Genomic DNA, 19611 nt, shown 5'->3' with positions numbered 1-19611 from the left:
TGCATCCTAAATAGTAGGCTGTTTGGGTATGCAAAAATAGAATGTGTTCTAGTAGGGTTACATTTTTAAATTGTTGTATGACATCCTGAATGCCAGGATGTCATACACATTTCGGCTTTTCATCTAGTACAAATTCGCTGCATGCTACTGAGGAAGAGAACAGTGTTTACAGATCCACGTGTGTTTGACAAACAGCGGACAATCAGATAAGGGGATGGGCTGTACCAAAAAGAACGAATGGTGTGAACCCATACATGTCACGAACGTTGTTGGAAGAATCAGACCAAAATGCAGCGTGGTTTGGGTTCATCATCTTTTATTATGAGAACCGCCACAAAAACAATAAAGAGCAAAGAAACAAACGTGCAGCAACCCCCCTCCTCCCAAAGGCGTAGACCCCGACCGCAAAACCTGACTCTATAGTGGAGGGTCCGGGTGGGTATCTAGCCTCGGTGGCGGCTCCGGTGCGGGACGTAGACCCCGCTCCGCTCGTGGATCTGCCTGCTTCGGTGGCGACTCTGGTGCGGGGATCGTCGCCTGAAGCTCCGGACCATGGATCGCTGCCAGAGGAACAGACCGTGGATCATTGCCGGGGACGTAGATCGTTGCCGGAGGAACCAGGCCATGGATTGTCGACGGAAGCTCCGGCCCGTAGATCATCGCCGGAGTAACCGGACCGGAAACCCTCGCTGAAGGCTCTGGACTGGGAACCCTCGCAGGAGGCTCTGGACTGGGAACCCTTGCAGGAGGCTCTGGACTAGGAACCCTCACTGGAGGCTCCAGACTGGGAACCCTCGCAGAAGGCTCCGGACTAGGAACCCTCGCAGGAGACTCTGGACTGGGAACCCTCGCAGGAGGCTCTGGACTGGGAACCCTCACTGGAGGCTCTGGACCATGGTTCATCACTGGAGGCTCCGGGCCATGGATCGTCACTGAAGGCTCTGGGCCATGGATCATCACTGGAGGCTCCGGGCCATGGCTCATCACTGGAGGTTCCGGGCCATGGATCATCGCTGGAGGCCCCGGACTGGGAACCGTCGCTGGAGGCCCCGGACTGGGAACCATCGTTGAAGGCTCCGGACTGCAGAGGGTCGCTGGAGGCTCTGGACTGCAGACCATCGCTGGAGGCCTGGTGCGTGGAGCTGGCACAGGGCGTACCAGGCTGGGGAGATGCACTGGAGGTCTGGAGCGTAGAGCTGGCACAATGTGTTCTGTACAGATGACAACCTTCGCACGGCAAGTGCGGGGAGCTGGCACAGGACGCACTGGGCTGTGGAGGCGCACTGGAGACACGGTGCATAGAACCGACACAGGACGTCCTGGGCCGTGGAGGCGCACTGGAGGTCTGGAGCGTAGAGCTGGCACAACGTGTCCTGGACAGATGACAACCTTCGCACGGCAAGTGCGGGGAGCTGGCACAGGATGCACTGTGCTGTGGAGGCACACTGGAGACACAGTGCGTAGAACCGGCACACATTGTCCCGAAACGATGACACGCACCTAAAAGCGAGTGCGGAGAGCTGGCACAGGACGTATTCTGGCTGTGGAGGCACACTGGAGACCTGGTGTGTGGAGCCGGCACAGAAGGTACCGGATAGATGACACGCTCCTCAGGACGAATACGGGGAGCTGACACAGGTGGCATCGGACGGCTAACACGCTCCTCAGTGCGAATGTCTTGCCTCCCCAGCCAAACCAACAGCTCTTCTGCTTCACTCTCTTCACATTTCGCCAACCACTCCTCGAAGGTCTCTATCTCACCGCTTTGTTCACTCTCTCTCAATCTATCCAACGCTTCCTCCATGGTCTCTAACTCACCCCTCAGCGTCGCCGACCACCCCGTGTACCCCCACCCCCCAGAAAATTGGGGAAGCTGCTTCTTGGACCTACGTCGTGGATGCGAACCCCGGTGTCGTCACTGTCCCTCCTTCGCTGCTTCCGCCTGCTTCCATGGCAGGCTTTTGTCACCTGCCATTATTTCGTCCCAAGTCCAAGATGTCCTCCACTCCTAGCTTTCCTCCCAGGCCCAGGATCCCTGCTCCTCCTGGGCACGCTGCTTGGTCCGTGGGTGGTGGGATCTTCTGTCACCAACGTTGATGGAAGAATCGGACGAAAATGCAGCGTGGTTTGGGTTCATCATCTTTAATGAGAACCGCCACAAAAACAATAAATAGCAAAGAAATGAATGTGCAGCTTTGTCGTGCTCAATGGCAACAATACAAAAACAAGATCCCACAACCAACAGGTGGGAAAAGGCTGCCTAAATATGATCCCCAATCAGAGACAACGATAGACAACTGCCTCTGATTGGGAACCATACCAAGCCAACCTAGAAATAAAGAAACTAGAATGTTGATATTTGTTGCTTACTGCATACATTTTTACTAAACTGTATGTTCTAAATAGTATGTAGTATGATTAGTACACAGTATAATATGTACACAAAAAAATGCAACATATTAAAAGTCCATGTAGCTCAAATATCCAAGTTGGCTGGACTTCAAATTGGGAAATTGTTGAGCTCACGTGGAATTAAGCAAATTATTTTTGCTCAATTTGAGTTGAATTTGAAAAACAATCTTGAGTAAACGGAAGTTTGCCTTTGCAACACAAACAGCTTAGTTAGCTCTCTTGTGTGGTTAAGTTTGATGATGGGACCCGCAACATAAAATACTGTGTTGGCTTAAATACATTTGTCTCATTAACATATTACCCAGTGTGCCTTTCTGCAAGTTGTATTTCACATTATTTTAGACAATTTACTTGTCAGAGGCCAGTTTTTCCCCGGTCATGTCATTTTATTAATGGGATTCCAGTAGTTAAATACATGTAATTTGTCACGTTCTGACCTTTATTTCCTTTGTTTTGTATTTATTTAGTATGGTCAGGGCGTGAGTTGGGTGGGTAGTCTATGTTTGTTTTTCTATGTTTTGGGGTATTTCTATGTTTCGGCCTAGTATGGTTCTCAATCAGAGGCAGGTGTCATTAGTTGTCTCTGATTGAGAATCATACTTAGGTAGCCTGAGTTTCACTGTGTGTTTGTGGGTGATTGTTCCTGTCTTTGTGTTTGCACCAGATAGGGCTGTTTTGAGTTCTCACGTTTATTGTTTTCGTTAGTTTATTCATGTATAGCGTCTTCATTAAAGTACAATGAATAACCACCACGCTGCGTTTTGGTCCGCCTCTCCTTCACCACAAGAGAATCGTTACAGAATCACCCACCACAACAGGACCAAGCGGCGTGGTAACGGGCAACAGCAAAAGCAGCAGCAGGAGAAGGAACAGAGGCAGCAGCAGCAGGAACAGCAACAGCGAGGTCAGGATTTCGGGACATGGGAGCAGAATCTGGACTACACAACTTGGGAGGAGATAGACAGGTGGGCGGTCGACCCAGGGAGAGTGCCGGAGCCCGCCTGGGATTCGATGGAACAGTGCGCGGAAGGTTACAGGAGAATGAGGTTGGCGAAGCAAGCACGGCGGCGCGGACGGAAGCCCGAGAGTCAGCCCCAAAAATGTCTTGGGGGGAGGCACAGGGGGAGCGTGGCAGAGTCAGGAGTCAGACCTGAGCCAACTCCCCCCGTTTATCGTGAGGAGCCAAGGAGGAGCTCAGAACCAGAGCTGGTGTTGGAGGTGAGCGAAGCAGAGACTGTGAGTTAATGGGGAAATTGGAGGAGAGAGATATGAGGGAGTTGCTGGTTTGGTGCATGAGGCAAGACATTCGCCCGACAGAGCGTGTCAGGGATTTAATGGCACCGGGGTCAGCTCTCCATACTCATCCTGAGTGCTAGGGGTCTGGTGAAGACTGTGCCAGCCTCACGCACCAGGCCTCCTGTGCATCTCCCTAGCCTTGCACGTCCTGTGCCATCTCAGCACTACAGTGCTCCTAGCAGTGCTAACCGTGGCGGGCATGGTGCTGGTCAGGCACCGTGTTATGCGGTGGTTCGCACGGTGTCCCCAGTACGCGTGCTTAGCCCGGTGCGCTACATCCCAGCTCCCCACATCTGCCGGGCTAGGGTGGAGATCCAGCCAGGGCGGTTGGTGCCAGCCCTGCTCTCAAGATCTCCAGTACGCCTTCACGGTCCGGTCCATCCAGTGTCACCTCCACACACCAGCCCTCCGGTGGCAGCTCCCCGCACCAGGCTTCCTGTGCATGTCCTCGGCCCAGTACCACCAGTGCCAGCACCACGCATCAGGCCTACAGTGCATCCCGCCTGTCCGGCGCTGCTAGAGCCTTCCTCCTCTCCAGCGCAGCCGGAGTCTCCCGCCTGTTCAGCGCTGCCAGAGCTCCCGCCCCTCAGTCCAGAGGCGCAAGAGCCCCTCATTCCAGAGGCGCCAGAGCTCCTTAGTCCAGCGCTGCCAGAGCCTTCCTCTCCAGCGTTGCCGGCGCTTCCCGTTTGCCCAGCGCCGCCTGAGCCTCCCGTCTGCCCAGCGCCGCCTGAGCCTCCCGTCTGCCCAGCGCCGCCTGAGCCTCCCGTCTGCCCAGCGCCGCCTGAGCCACCCGTCTGCCCAGCGCCGCCAGTGGCGCCCATCTGCCCAGCGCCGCCAGTGCCGCCCGTCTGCCCAGCGCCGCCAGTGCCGCCAGTCAGCCAGGGGCCGCCAGTGCCGCCAGTCAGCCAGGGGCCGTCAGTGCCGCCAGAGCCCCTCAGCCCAGAGGCGCCAGAGCCCCTCAGCCCAGAGGCGCCAGAGCCCCTCAGCCCAGAGGCGCCAGCGCCCCTCAGCCCAGAGGTGCCAGAGCCCCTCTGTCCCGAGCAGCCGCCCCTCTGTCCCGAGCTGCCGCCCCTCTGTCCCGAGCTGCCGCCCCTCTGTCCCGAGCTGCCGCCCCTCTGTCCCGAGCTGCCGCCCCTGTCCCGAGCTGCCGCCCCTGTCCCGAGCTGCCGCCCCTGTCCCGAGCTGCCGCCCCTCTGTCCCGAGCTGCCCCTCTGTCCATTGAGAATGGTCGCCGTGGTTAGGAGGCCACGGAAGCAGACAATAAAGCGGACTAAGACAATGGTGAAGTGGGGGCCACGTCCAGCACCAGAGCCGCCACCGCGGAAAGACGCCCACCCAGACCCTCCCCTATAGGTTAAGGTTTTGCGGCCGGATTCCGCACCTTTGGGGGGGGAGGGGTACTGTCACGTTCTGACCTTTATTTCCTTTGTTTTGTATTTATTTAGTATGGTCAGGGCGTGAGTTGGGTGGGTAGTCTATGTTTGTTTTTCTATGATTTGGGGTATTTCTATGTTTCGGCCTAGTATGGTTCTCAATCAGTGGCAGGTGTCATTAGTTGTCTCTGATTGAGAATCATACTTAGGTAGCCTGAGTTTCACTGTGTGTTTGTGGGTGATTGTTCCTGTCTTTGTGTTTGCACCAGATAGGGCTGTTTTGAGTTCTCACGTTTATTGTTTTCGTTAGTTTATTCATGTATAGCGTCTTCATTAAAGTACAATGAATAACCACCACACTGCGTTTTGGTCCGCCTCTCCTTCACCACAAGAGAATCGTTACATAATTACAGTTTATTTTCCCCAATGTTACTTTCCTGTATGAAATTAGACACTCATAATTGTTTTTTAACCTTTTACTGCAGTGGGCTAAATCAGGGTCACACGGTGTTTCTTGGTCATCTTAAACAAATCTACTTTGAAGCAAAGTATACACCTCATACACATGGTTATGGGCTTAAAAATAAGTAACCTGTACCATGTCAGATATAGAGTTGAAATGCATTCAATATTGTATTCATCACAATATTACACTTTATATACAGCACGGAAGAATGAAATACAGTGGCAAGAAGAAGTATGTGAACCCTTTGGCGTTACCTGGATTTCTGCATAAATTGGTCATCAAATTTGGTTTGATCTTGATCTAAGTCACAACAATAGACAAACATAGTGTGCTTAATAAACTAATAACACACAAATGATTGTATTTTTCTTGTCTATATTGAATACATCATTTGAACATTCACAGTGTATGTTGGGAAAAGTATGTGAACTCCTAGGCTATTGACTTCTCCAAAAGTGAATTGGAGTCAGGAGTCAGCTAACCTGGAGTCCAATCAATGAGACGAGATTGGAGATGTTGGAGGGAGCTGCCTTGCCCTATTAAAAACGCTCACCAAATTGGTGGACAGGTGAAACCACAGTTGAGTTGTTTGGAAGGAACACACAACACTATGTGTGGAGAGAAAAAGGCACCGCGCACCAACATCAAAACCTCATCCCAACTGTAAAGTATGGTGGAGGAAGCATCATTGTTTGGGGAAAAATGAATTCCCAAATTTATCAAGACATTTTGCAATTGAAGCTCAACAAAAGTTGGGTGATGCAGCAGGACAACGACCCAAAACACAGAAGTAAATCAACAACAGATTGGCTTCAACAGAAGAAAATACGGCTTCTGGAGTGGCCCAGTCAGTCCTGACCTCAACCTGATTGAGATGCTGTGGCATGACCTCGAGAGCAGTTCACACCAGACATCCCAAGAATATTCCTGAACTGAAACAGTTTTGTAAAGAGGAATGTTCCAAAATTCCTCATGACCGTTGTGCAGGTCTGATCCGCAACTACAGAAACAATTTGGTTGAGGTTATTGCTGCCAAAGGAGGGTCAACCAGTTATTAAATCCAAGGGTTCACATACTTTCCCCACCCTGCACTGTGAATGTTTACGCAGTGTGTTCCATAAAGACAGGAAAACGTATAATTGTTTGCATGTTATTAGTTTAAGCAAACTGTGTTTGTCTATTGATGTGACCTAGATGAAGATCAGATCAAATTGTATGACCAATTTATGCAGAAATCCAGGTATTTCCAAAGGATTCACATACTTTTTCTTGCCACTGTATTAACCATTGATTAATGTTGATTAATTATGAAACGATGAAAATATTAATAACATTCCACCCATGAGGCCACTAGGTCATTTGACTGCAGGAAAAGGCTACATTACGACTTTGACTTCAAAATCATCACTTCTTACAGTATCATAAACCTTGGGTGTTGTCATGAAAACCACATGAAATACAAACACATAGCGATCCAGGACAAATCTGAAAGGCTCCCTCTCCTCGAAATGGGGAAATCATTCAATTTGTTCTGTAGTAAGTTCCACTAGGATGGGTGAACTGAACCAAGCTGGAAGAGGCCAGTCCTGAAAGGTTACTGTGTCAACTCCAAACTCAAAAGGTTGTTTTTCAAGAGAGAACATTGTGGACTCATGATTCCCATGGCTGCTCGTGCTGCACACTGACATAGATGCAGGAATACTCATTCTCTCTCACGCACGCACGCACACAAGCACATAAGCACACACACACACACACACACACACACACACACACACACACACACACACACACACACGCACACACGCACACACGCACACACGCACACTCAAACACACACACACACCCTCTCTCTTCCATCAGCAGTAGGGGCTGGGACCCCTGGACGGTCCGTTTTGCAGTGATTTAGTGCCTGTGACATCGGCCCGGCTCACTCTTCAATAGCACTAAAAGGTTCATCCTGTCTAATGGGGTTCCTCTGCGACGCATGCAGGGAAATGCCCCCCCCCACTCTCCTCCTCTTACACACGCTCACTCTCTCTCTCTCTCTCTCTCTCTCTCACACACACACACACACACACACACACACACACACACACATTGTGTATACCAAACATTAGGAACGCCTTCCTAATATGTAGTTGCACCCCCCTCCCCCTTTCTCTCTCTCTCTCTCACACACACACACACACACACACACACACACACACACACACACACACACACACACATTGTGTATACCAAACATTAGGAACACCTTCCTAATATGTAGTTGCACCCCCCTCCCCCTTTTTGCCCTCAGAACAGCCTCAATTTGTTGGGGCATGGACTCTACAAGGTGTCGAAAGTGTTCCACAGGGATGCTGGCCCATGTTGACTCCAATGCTTCCCACAGTTGTGTAAAGTTGGCTAGATGTCCTTTTGGTGGTGGACCATTCTTGATACAAACGGGAAACTTTTAAGCGTGAACCCCAGCAGCATTGCAGGTCTTGACACAAACTGGTGCGCCTGGCACCTACTACCATACCCCGTTCAAAGGCACTTAAATATTTTGTCTAGCCCATTCACCCTCTGAATGGCACACATACACAATCCATGTCTCAATTGTCTCAAGCCTTAAAATCCTTATTTAACCTGTCTCCTACCTTTCATCTACACAGATTGAAGTGGATTTAACAAGTGACATCAATAAGGATTCATAGATTTTACCTGGATTTACCTGGTCAGTCTATCTCACGGAAAGAGCAGGTGTCCTTAATGTTTTCTATACTCAGTGTACCCACACACGCTCATATGCACGCACGCATACACACTTGATGATGCTTTGCCCACTAATGAAAAGGAAGGGGAATTAGATGACGCCAACTGACGAACAGTTTTGTAATTGCTGTTGGTAAACAACTCTCGTTGTCATCACTGAGTCTGCATTGATTCCCCGTTGTCCACTTCATTTGTCCACTGTAGAGGGATAATCAGGGATTTATCCACATTCAAGAGGGACTGGGGCAGAGATAATAATCATAAAGCATTAGCCATGTTATCATAATTCATACCACTGTTGTCTTTTGGCCTGAGGGGTATAACATGTTACCTTAATAAAGAATATAGGAACCCTCTATAAACCCTTCATAAGGGTACCTTCATTTAAAGTGTTACTGTGGATCATTTAGAAAGACTCGTGTTCATACACTCAACTGAGTTGACATTAAAACCAATTATCAGATGATTCAAATCTAAAATCTTGGTTCTCATGACGTAAAATCCTATCATTCTGAGGAGTTGAAGCCGTTGCAGTGATTTGTATTCGTGATGGGAAATAAATCCTCTTTTGTTCGAACCACTCATATCATTGTGAACTTAGTTGAGTAGAACAACTTGAGTTTCAGCCTGAGACGGCAGAATTGACTGGCGAGTAGCACCAACCCAGGAGTGGATGGGACTGCAGTATACCGTCGTTCCCAGTAGATGGCCCTGCCTACAAGTACTTTGCTGTGGGCTTATCGATTTGGCATTTGAAAAATAGCATGCATGTAACATTTTTGGAATCCTATAAAATATTTATTGCTGGGGATGGTTTCTGTGGCCATTCATTAGATTAGCTCCGGTTTAATGAATGACCTCAATGCAAATGTGGATATCAAATGGTCCAAATGACAGTGGATTTTGTGAATGGAGCACTTAGTGACAAAAGAATGACGTCATTGCAAAGCCATATCCCTTATTAGTGTGCCAGAAGTAAGGGCCATCGTCCCATTGGCTCGCGGGTGCATCTCATCGACGGGATTGGCCGACAGGAGATAATTAAACACCTACACAGTCAATGCACATATCTAAGTGGTGGATATATAGGCTTGTGCATCGGCACTGCATGCAACACAACCAAGAGTTGGTCTTCAAGTTGAGAGAAGTCAACTTAGGCGTTTCATATAAAGCTATATATTTTTTTTTGCCCGTTGATTAACACGAAAGGTAAGTGGATATTTTAAACCAGATTCACATGGTGGACGGACTGGTTTTGGATGGAAGGTTGACTTAATAGGTTGTGTCTTAGTGCTCCATTGTAACTCGTCAGACATGGAGAGTGTTGACCTGAGTTTTGGTGCAGTGTGATGTGATGGTGACGTTAATGGGATTGAAGTGTGGCCGTAGGGGTCACAACTCTCCCTCAGTGAGGGTCCAGTCTGCTCTGTGGTGGAGGCAGAACAGAAAAGAGGGAAAGAAAGATGGAGAGAGCGAGAAAGATATAGAGAAAATGTGCGTAAGCGCGAGTGAAAGACCAAATAGTGAGGTAGAGAGAGAAAAAAGACAGAAAGAAACTGTGAGTAAGCTAGAAACAGAGCGAGAGAGAGAGGGATGGGTGAGTGGAGGCTGGAGGCTCTCTGAGAGGTGAGATGGAATGCCTGTGTGTGAGAGAGTGGTAGCAGCTCATTACACTAATGCACTGGTCACCCCCCCCCCCCCGGGAGTTGGCACGCTGGATGGAGCCACTCTCCCCTCACAGCGGCTAGCTAATGCTACGTCCCCTCAGTTCGCACTGAGCAACAGGCTTGGACCCCGTTCATGCCTGGACATGCCAAGGCACAACTCAGAGAATGTCCTGTCCTGTACTGGGCATGGCGAGACAGAGGGATAGTTCGCTCCATGGAGAAGAGTGCAGGACTATCAAGTTTCCTTTTGGCTGTTTGGATGGAGGGTGTCATGGAGCGATAGAAGGATGGATGTGTAGCTTGAGAGATCAGTGGTACTGAGCTGAACTAGCACGGTAGAGTGGCATCTGCCATCTCAATACAGAGTTAGAAAGAGCCATCAATGTAGTAGCTCACTTCACATTTAACGAAGGAATCCTTTAAAAACTATTTGTGTTACATTAGCCGTACAATGCTTAATCTCATTCTGGTAAATGTACACTGATCGTTATTGTGATGGCGACCTGCTTCTCTCTTGTTAAATATAGATGTTAATGTAATTGTATCAAGTCTGTGGAGCTCATGGGACTGTCTCTTTGCTGTAGGGAACCATGGTTATGTTGAAGATTTCTGCTTTCCTTGTTGCTTATGCCCTGGTCATTTGCCAGATGTACAGCTCACAAGCAGCCCCATCCAGGTGAGACAGACAGACTTGCTGACAGACAGACGGAAATTACGAAATTACACTCAATGAGCGCGCACACACACACTCACGCACACACACACACACACACACACACACACACACACACACACACACACACACACACACACACACACACACACACACACACACACACACACACACGCACACACACAACACACTTGTTTAATATGACATGAGAATATGGATTGGAAGCACTATCAAATATACATTTATTATTTAATAATGAACATTTTGAGTGACATTTTGGGGGAAATTCATATTTTTTTTCTGTGACAAAAGGAATATAATACATAGATTTTCTTCTGTGAATTTAGACTACAATTTTTTTGTGTAATTTAGTCTACTGTTACAAATACATGAATTCATGTTCCTTAATCCAATATCACAGACGGGCACTCCAGTTAAGTGTAAAAGGGCTGTAAATATAAAAAAAAAAACACAATAAAAAAAAAACAAGTAATCTAATTTAAAAGAGATACATTTGATATATAAAAACATCCAAGCCACTCCCCGTTCTCATGAAGCCATTGATTTTGTCATAAATCTGAATTTGGTCACTAGTCGGCCCTTTTAATGTTTTCAATGTTGGCTAGGGTCCCTTCCAGTCCCACGTCATACCTTTTAGACTTAGTGACGCTCCGTGCATGTTATTATTTTATTTTTTACTGCGGGTGATAACTTTAGTTTGTTTTTATGCGGATCTCTGTGCTTCACCCACCCTCTTCCTTCCTCCTCTAGACCGGGCATAGAGTCCATGACAGACCGAGTCACCCTTACGGACTACGAGGCAAGAAGGTTACTCAACGCCATAGTCAAGGAGTTTGTGCAGATGACAGCCGAAGAGCTGGAGCAGCAAGAGAATGAAGGCAACGAAGGCAATAGGTACAGACAACTGCTTCTTCTTCCTTTCTGCATTCTTAACAATATCCGAGTTTGCCTCCCAGCTCAGGGCTACTACCAATTAAGGGATTGATGATGAATTAAACGTGATGGTCAGTATTTTACGGTAAGAGCTACTTTCACACGGAGTGGAAGTGCGTCAACGGTCCATTGACCAAACGTTTTAAGCTAAGAATGAACTCGCACAATTGTAACCACAATTTTGCTACCTGTCTGGAGATATGTCTTTTAGCCACCTTAGCAGTGTGTCCTGCTGGAGTTTATTGTAAGCCATACAGAGAGGTATGTGCTCAGAGAAATTGGTTCTCTCCATTTTAAGGAGGGATATCCAACCCAATCCCCCCCAACAATACCTCTATCGTAACCCTCCCGCATGGATGAGTTTGATTTATTCATTTATTTGAATGGACGAACGTTAACAGCCTGTTTGCCTGCTGAAGATATTATATTAGCTGGGGAATGCTTAACCTTGATGGATAACTGCATGCTCTCAGTAAGTTGAGGCAGAAAGAGTCGCATGACAGCGGGAAGCTATACCCGTTCTGTTCTGCTTGGGTTGATATGAGAGGGTGGGTGTGACGACGTCAATGGAGTTGGGGCATGGGGGTTTGATATGTCAAAGTTCTTCAAGTGATTGGAAGGGAAGCATGATGTTTTGGAAATGTTCATTTCTTGCCTATGACAGCATGTCTGACAATGCATTTTGTAGGGGAAATGCATGAAGGAAAGGGGGTGATACAGTACTAACATGAGCGAGAGAGCGATAGAGAGAGCGACAGTGAGAGTGTGTGTGCGGGAGAGAGAGAAATCTGCATGTGTCCTGCTACTATGAGCCTGTTTTCTGCATGTTTATCTCTCCCCTCTGACAGCATGGAAAGGCCCATTACCAAGCGCTGCTCTAACCTCAGCACCTGCGTGCTGGGCAAACTGTCCCAGGACCTGCACAAATTACAAACGTTTCCCCGCACGGACGTGGGCGCGGGCACGCCTGGCAAGAAACGCAGCGCGCCCGAGAGCGAACGCTATGCAAGCTACGGGAAGACATTTGACAGCATCTAACCCTCCGCCCTCCTCCTATTCCCTCTCTTTTCATTATAACGTCCTCCTGGTTTTTGTTTGACAAGTCTCAGTTGCATGTGGATTTTTCCTGCTTGATTGACCTAAGAGCGAATCTCCCATTGCAACCCCCACTTCTTCATTTTTGTATTATTTTGACAATTCCTTTCCGTTTTCGGCAAAGAATGACATCTTGTATCTGTTCAGACAATCAACTCTTCTAAATTGCAATTATTCAAAAGAATGAATCAACATATATCGATTTTCTTTCAGTGTGTATATTCATATAATTTGATTACATTTAAAATTCCTGATAACCCAAATTCCTAAGAGATAACCTAAGTAATATTCAACCATAATAAATAGTTTCTTCATGCCTCACCATGTTTCTTGTTCAATAAACCTATTTTTCTACCAGGAAGGCTTTTACTTTTTATTCTTAAGGAATAGAATATTAGTAATTAAACAATTTGTTTTATGGACCTAGCTTTGGCTCTTCCAACAGCGGCATTTCATATTTTTTCATTGCAGGATAGAGTAAATCATAGTTATTATAGCATTTCCATTACCCTTGAACTATCTCTAGAACCTTCACCAAGTCTCAAGGTAAGAATTATGATCGACTGAACCATTCTAATGATCTAACATTTTCAGAGACTATATTAATCCACGGTCTACTTCTATGTGTTTAGTTGTAATTGTTCTACTCCTGTTAATGACAATGACACTTTCATTTTAATGGAGGTGTCGTAAAGCAGATGTTTTAATTACATTGAACCGTATTGCTTGATTAGATAAGGAAATAGTGTGTGTGTTTGATAGGGTGTGTGTTTGTGCATGTGCTTGAGTATGTGTACATTTGTAAGTGTCTGGCATGAGTGCGAACACAAATGCTTTTGTGCGTCTGTGTACTGTATGTGTATGAGGTACTGTTAACCCTGTCTCCATTCCTGAAGCAGCGTTACAGCACAGAAGCGAGCCTGCAACACGGCCACCTGCGTGACTCATCGCTTGGCAGACTTCCTGAGCCGGTCGGGGGGCATGGGCAACAGTAACTTTGTCCCCACCAATGTGGGCTCCAAGGCTTTCGGCCGGCGGAGGAGAAACACCCAGATGTGAACATTCCGACAACCTTTAGGGATACGGTGAATAATACTCCTCCTCGTCTTTGTCCTTTCTGTCTCTGTTCTTTCAACTATCTCTTATTTAAATTCTGTAGTTTTTTAATTCGTTAAATGCCTGACCTCACCATAGGCAAATAGTTTACTTGACTAAATTAAGATAGCATTTAAAAAAAAAAAAAAGATTATACATTGAGAATTGATTTCCTGTGTTAATGAAAAATAATTGCTGGGTCTTATTTTTTGTTCAGAGGTGTACGATGTGTGACAGACAGAAGGCGCTGGGCTCTAAGTTGTTGACTTGTCCGTTCTCTCTTCCTCTCTCCCTTCCCTTTCAGAGGTTGATCCTTCTGAACGCGATGACATCAGAACATATCTGGGGGAAAACAACAAAACAAACAAAGAGAAAAAACACACTGGCCCCTTCATCCACTCCACCACATCTACAGAAATAAACCCCTTCCGATATTAGGACTCCTCCTCTCAATACCATAATGTTATGAAACTTTAATTTAGCTTTTGGCAAACCAGAGAAAAAAAGGGGGAGAATGACAGCAACCTCCATTATGTACATTGACAGCTGAATCCCCAAATCCCAAAGAAAATTTCCAGATTCCTTTTTTTTTTTATTACATGAAATTCATTTAAAATGAATTGGAAAAAAGCACCAGTGCTTATTTATTATGATTTATTCTGTCTATAGAGCACATTTGTACCATGTGAACCATTCTCCCCGTCACTCATCCCTCCCTGTCCCCACCGGCACCTGTTTGCTGTGCTGTGCCCTGCAGGGATCGACATTAAAGATCAGCCTTCCCTAGGCTCCCTCACAACGGCTGTGTCTTGTGCCTTGATGTAAAACACTTTACATCACATGACTGTATAGTATGTATCAAGATTATAAGAAGACCATGAAGAGAATGACACCGGACAAAAAATATTAAAGAGATTAATATTGTAACAATTGTGAATTTCAGCAAGATTAAAATGTATTTTAGATACATTCGGGTTTGGGGTACTTGTGTTGTTCTTCAAGGTTTAACAAAGTATTTAGGTGAAGAGAGAACCCTCGTGTTGTTGATCTTTTTTTTCACCTTTACTGTACTGTGCGATGAGTAGCTTTCAGACCATGCCGATTTCTCCTGAACTCTCATGGACTCTCCTGAACTCGTGAATGCATTGGTCTCACTGTGTGACACACGTTGGGAATTCGACAGCACAGAAATCTGTCCAAACTAGTTCAGTCCAAACCACTCACACTGTTTTAAACATACTGTACACAACTTATGCAAATGGTCCTGTGACACATCCATTTCCATACAAAAGACAAACCTTTCATAGTAAATCCCAAAAATGGAAACCAATAATACTAGGTTGAAGATAACATGAACACATTCATATGAGTTTGAATAAGAAAATACAACTATAAAATAAGAGACAATTAGAAATGAATTGCTCAATAAAATCAGCAAAACCTTAAGCCAGTGTTCACTTGGTCTTGCTCAGTTTTTGAAAATGTGTTGCATTGTCTCCGTCAGACAATTCAAGTGTAAATTGTATGATACATTGTTTTAGCTTAAGAGGCACAACCCTCCTCCAACCAGCTGTTTCTCTGAGTCAATGAAGGCTTATAAGGATTCTATTACATTTCCATATTTCCATGATATCTATTTTTACATTTACCGCTTACTGGGCACACCACTTCATTTCAACATGGATATATTTGGTTGAGACGTTGATCAAAAGTTAGTGATAACACATTGGAAATTCAACTATGTTTTCAACCATCTAAAAGCACAACCAAATTCCAATGGAAAAACAATGTCTGATTTTTTATTTAGTTGTCACACATGTCTTGGGCTGTGCTTTGTTAATACCCTGGATGGGAGACAAGGGTAGCTGTAAATCAATTCTCCAGTAGGAGGTGCTGCCCAGCATATTCTTTTTAATAGTGGATATAAAATTGAAGATCTGGCATTGTTTTAAAGGTACAAATTGAACATACACTACCGGTCAAAAGTTTTAGAACACCTACTCATTCAAGGGTTAGTCTTTATTTGTACTATTTTCTACATTGTAGAATAATAGTGAAGACATCAAAACTATGAAATAACACATATGGAATCATATAGTAACCAAACAAATCAAAATATATTTTACATTTGAGATTCTTCAAATAGCCACCCTTTGCCTTGATGACAGCTTTGTACAGTCTTGGCATTCTCTTAACCAGCTTCACCTGGAATGCTTTTCCAACACTCTTGAAGGAGGTCCCACATATGCTGAGCACTTGTTGGCTGCTTTTCCTTCACTCCGCAGTCTGACTCATCCCAAACCATCTCAATTGGGTTGAGGTTGGGGGATTAGGGAGGCCAGGTCATCAGATGCAGCACTCCATCACTCTCCTTTTTGGTAAAATAGAGGTGTTTTGGGTCATTGTCCTGTTGAAAAAACAAATTATAGTCCCACTAAGCCTAGACCAGATGGGATGGTGTATTGCTGCAGAATGCTGTGGTAGCTGTGCTGGTTAAGTGTGCCTTGAATTCTAAATAAATCACTGACAGTGTCAGCAGCAAAGCACCCCCACACCATCACACCTCCTCCTCCATGCTTAATGGTGGGAAATACACATGCGGAGATAATCCGTTCACCCACACCGCGTCTCACAAATACACGGCGAATGGGACCAAATATCTCAAATTTGAACAGATTTCCATCGGTCTAATGCTCGTGTTTCTTGGCCCAAGCAAGTCTCTTCTTATTATTGGTGTCCTTTAGTAGTGGTTTCTTTGCAGCAATTAGACCATGAAGGCCCTGAACAGTTTATGTTGAGATGTGTCTGTTACTCTGAACACTGAAGCATGCAAAGCTGTCATCAAGGCAAAGGGTGGCTATTTGATTTGTTTAACAGTTTTTTGTTTACTACATGATTCTATATGTGTTATTTCATAGTTTTGATGTCTTCACTCTTATTCTACAATGTAGAAAATAGTACAAATAAAGAAAAGCCTTTGAATGAGTAGGTGTTCTAAAACTTTTGACCGGTAGTGTATTTTATAGGTTTGTCTATGTTGATGTTTGGTTACCATGATGACATAATCCTGTGGTTGATTTCATCCTGTGTTTTTTTAATTCACGTGGAATTGTTAAGTACAACTATTCATTTAAAGCAGGGATGGGCAACTGGTGGTCCATGGGCATCTACAGTTATTCCTTTGTTTTGTCAGTCACTGATAGTCACTCAATTAGCCCATGTCAGCTACCATTTTTTAAATTGGTAAGTTAAAGACCGGGGGGCCCTTATTGATTTTGGTAGTCACTCTCACCCAGATATCATCAGAAGTCAGGTTAAAATGTGTAGAATTTAAAGACATTTGCTTAGAAACTGCAAACATTTCTCTGCACCCATTTGAAAATGTGTAGAATTGCAGGAAATTAGTAAAACTGCTAATTTCTCTCTCCGCCCAATGACAAAATGAGTAGAATTGCATGAAATTAGTTATACAGTTGCAAAATGTTCTCTTCGTACATGGCAAAATGTGTAGAACTGTAGCAACTTAACTCTAAAACAGATTTTTTATTTTAGAGGCCCCCAAAAGGTTAGGGCTGGCTCTGATTGCATGTGTGGGTGTGGATGTGGTTAAGCAGACCTGCGGCCCCTGCGGCCCCATGATAAATTCAGATTTCTTTTGTGTTCCTCACCCCATCAAAGTTGTCCATCCCTGATTTAAAGTGATCATTCTGTATTTGTCTGGTTTCCTAATTTAGCATCGAAATGCATTGTATTTCTTTTCCGGGACATGCTTCAAACCTACATCACGACAGGTGTTATGGTATAGGGCGATGCTAAACTACTGTAGCCTGTCACCTTTGGATGTAGGGTTCTCTTGTTTTTACAACAAGGTTCCAACAGGTGGCGATAAAACAGCCTTTGCATAAATGGACTACACGTCACAAATCAAATTTTATTGGTCACATACACATATTATGCAGATGTTATTGTGGGTGTAGCGAAATGCTTGTGTTTCTAGCTCCAATAGTGCAGTAGTATCTAACAAATCACAACAATACACACAAATCTAAAAGTCAAAGAATGGAATTTTAGGCTGGGTTTCTGTACAGCACTTTGAGATATCAGCTGATGTACGAAGGGCTATATAAATAAATTTGATTTGAATTAAGAAATATATAACTATTAGATTGAGCAATATCGGAGTGGCATTGACTAAACTACAGTAGAATTAAATACAGTATATACATATGAGATGAGTAAACCAGTATGTAAACATTATTTAAACATTATTGAAGTGACCAGTGTTTCATTATTAAAGTGGCCAGTGATTCCAAGTCTATGTATATAGGGCAGCAGGCTATAAGGTGCAGGGTTGCGTAACCGTGTGGAAGCCGGCTGGCTAGTGATGACTGTAATTCTGCAAGATCTACCAATATGAATTAAGAACTATTTACATTTTTGTAGTTTAGCAGACGCTCTTATCCAGAGCGACTTACAGTATTGAGTGCACACTTTGTTTTCTCCATACTGGTCCCCCGTGGGAACAATCACACAACATTACATGGTATCATCAGTATGGTGAAGCACAAATTAAGTAAGCGTGTGGCCTCTATTGTGAGTTACTACCAGAATACCCATAGGTCAGAGCATAAGGCTTGCGTCCCAATTCTCCACTCTTTTCCAGAAGTGTGCACTTGCACACTCCCCATCATGGAGTTAAAAACATAGGATTTGTTGTAAGCATTGAATGAGGGGACACTCTAAAGTCCATGGGGAATAAGAGCACCTCCTCCCAGCTGCCCACTGCACTGAGGCTAGGTAACACTGTCACCACCGATAAATCCACGATAATCGAGAATTTCAATAAGCATTTCTCTACAGCTGGCCATGCTTTCCTCCTGGCTACCCCAACCCCGGCCAACAGCTCCGCACCCCCCGCAGCTACTTGCCCAAGCCTCCCCAGCTTCTCCTTCACCCAAATCCAGATAGCAGATGTTCTGAAAGAGCTGCAAACCCTGGACCCATACAAATCAGCTGGGCTAAACAATCTGGACCCTCTCTTTCTAAAACTATCCGCCGCCATTGTTGCAACCCCTATTACCAGTCTGTTCAACCTCTCTTTTGTATCGTCAGAGATCCCTAAAGATTGGAAAGCTGCCGCATTCATCCTCCTATTCAAAGGGGGTGACACTCTAGACCCAAACTGTTATAGACCTATATCCATCCTGCCCTGCCTTTCTAAAGTCTTCGAAAGCCAAGTTAATAAACAGATCACTGACCATTTCGAATCCCACCGTACCTTCTCCGCTGTGCAATCCGGTTTCCGAGCTGGTCACGGGTGCACCTCAGCCACGCTCAAGGTACTAACCGATATCATAACCGCCATCGATAAAAGACAGTACTGTGCAGCCGTCTTCATAGACCTGGCCAGGGCTTTCAACTCTGTCAATTACTGTATTCTTACGGGCAGACTCAACAGCCTTGGTTTCTCAAATGACTGCCTCAACTGGTTCACCAACTACTTCTCAGACAGAGTTCAGTGTGTCAAATCGGGGGGCCTGTTGTCTGGACCTCTTGCAATCTCCATGGGGGTACCACAGGGTTCAATTCTCGGGCCGACTCTTCTCTCTGTATATATCAACGATGTCGCTCTTGCTGTGGGTGATTCCCTTATCCACATCTACGCAGACAACACCATTCTGTATACATTTGGCCCTTCTTTGGACACTGTGTTAACTAACCTCCAAACGAGCTTCAATGCCATACAACACTCCTTCTGTGGCCTCCAACTGCTCTTAAACGCTAGTAAAACCAAATGCATGCTTTTCAACCGTTTGCTGC

At 45.5% G+C, this 19611-nt stretch overlaps 2 protein-coding genes across 5 annotated transcripts; one reads left to right on the top strand and one right to left on the bottom strand.

Moving 5' to 3' along the window:
• Positions 1 to 417: 417 nt before the first annotated feature.
• Positions 418 to 1804, bottom strand: LOC149985158 (uncharacterized). The gene is made up of 3 exons (XM_090215187.1): positions 1592 to 1804; positions 988 to 1227; positions 418 to 885 (listed from the first exon to the last, which is right to left on the bottom strand). The coding sequence occupies exons 1-3, from the start codon at positions 1802 to 1804 to the stop codon at positions 418 to 420; spliced, it is 921 nt and encodes a 306-aa protein (XP_090071313.1).
• Positions 1805 to 9341: 7537 nt separating this feature from the next.
• LOC100135818 (salmon calcitonin-IV precursor) lies at positions 9342 to 14760 on the top strand. 4 transcript variants are annotated; one of them, XM_036990282.2, is made up of 5 exons: positions 9342 to 9516; positions 10559 to 10650; positions 11419 to 11562; positions 13596 to 13781; positions 14096 to 14760. In XM_036990282.2, exons 2-4 carry the CDS (start codon positions 10565 to 10567, stop codon positions 13753 to 13755), a joined length of 390 nt encoding a protein of 129 aa, XP_036846177.1. In that variant the 5' UTR covers positions 9342 to 9516; positions 10559 to 10564; the 3' UTR covers positions 13756 to 13781; positions 14096 to 14760.
• The last annotated feature ends 4851 nt before the right edge of the window (positions 14761 to 19611 follow it).

This window comes from Oncorhynchus mykiss, chromosome 2 (assembly GCF_057628025.1).
Source record: "Oncorhynchus mykiss isolate SJ-2025 chromosome 2, ASM5762802v1, whole genome shotgun sequence".
In the NCBI taxonomy this organism is placed as follows: domain Eukaryota; kingdom Metazoa; phylum Chordata; class Actinopteri; order Salmoniformes; family Salmonidae; genus Oncorhynchus; species Oncorhynchus mykiss.
Note: the sequence above shows the minus strand (reverse complement) of the source record. Positions and strands in the feature narration are given on the sequence as shown.

Coding starts and splice junctions, on each gene's coding strand:
- LOC100135818 (XM_036990280.2), top strand. CDS start 10,565: ATGGTTATGTTGAAGATTTCTGCTTTCCTTGTTGCTTATGCCCTGGTC. Junction 10,651..11,418: donor TCACAAGCAGCCCCATCCAG/GTGAGACAGACA, acceptor TTCCTCCTCTAG/ACCGGGCATAGAGTCCATGA. Junction 11,563..13,592: donor GAAGGCAACGAAGGCAATAG/GTACAGACAACT, acceptor CCATTCCTGAAG/CAGCGTTACAGCACAGAAGC.
- LOC149985158 (XM_090215187.1), bottom strand. CDS start 1,804: ATGGAGGAAGCGTTGGATAGATTGAGAGAGAGTGAACAAAGCGGTGAG. Junction 1,228..1,591: donor AGGAGCGTGTCATCTATCCG/GTACCTTCTGTG, acceptor TGCCGTGCGAAG/GTTGTCATCTGTACAGAACA. Junction 886..987: donor TCCATGGCCCGGAACCTCCA/GTGATGAGCCAT, acceptor CATGGTCCAGAG/CCTCCAGTGAGGGTTCCCAG.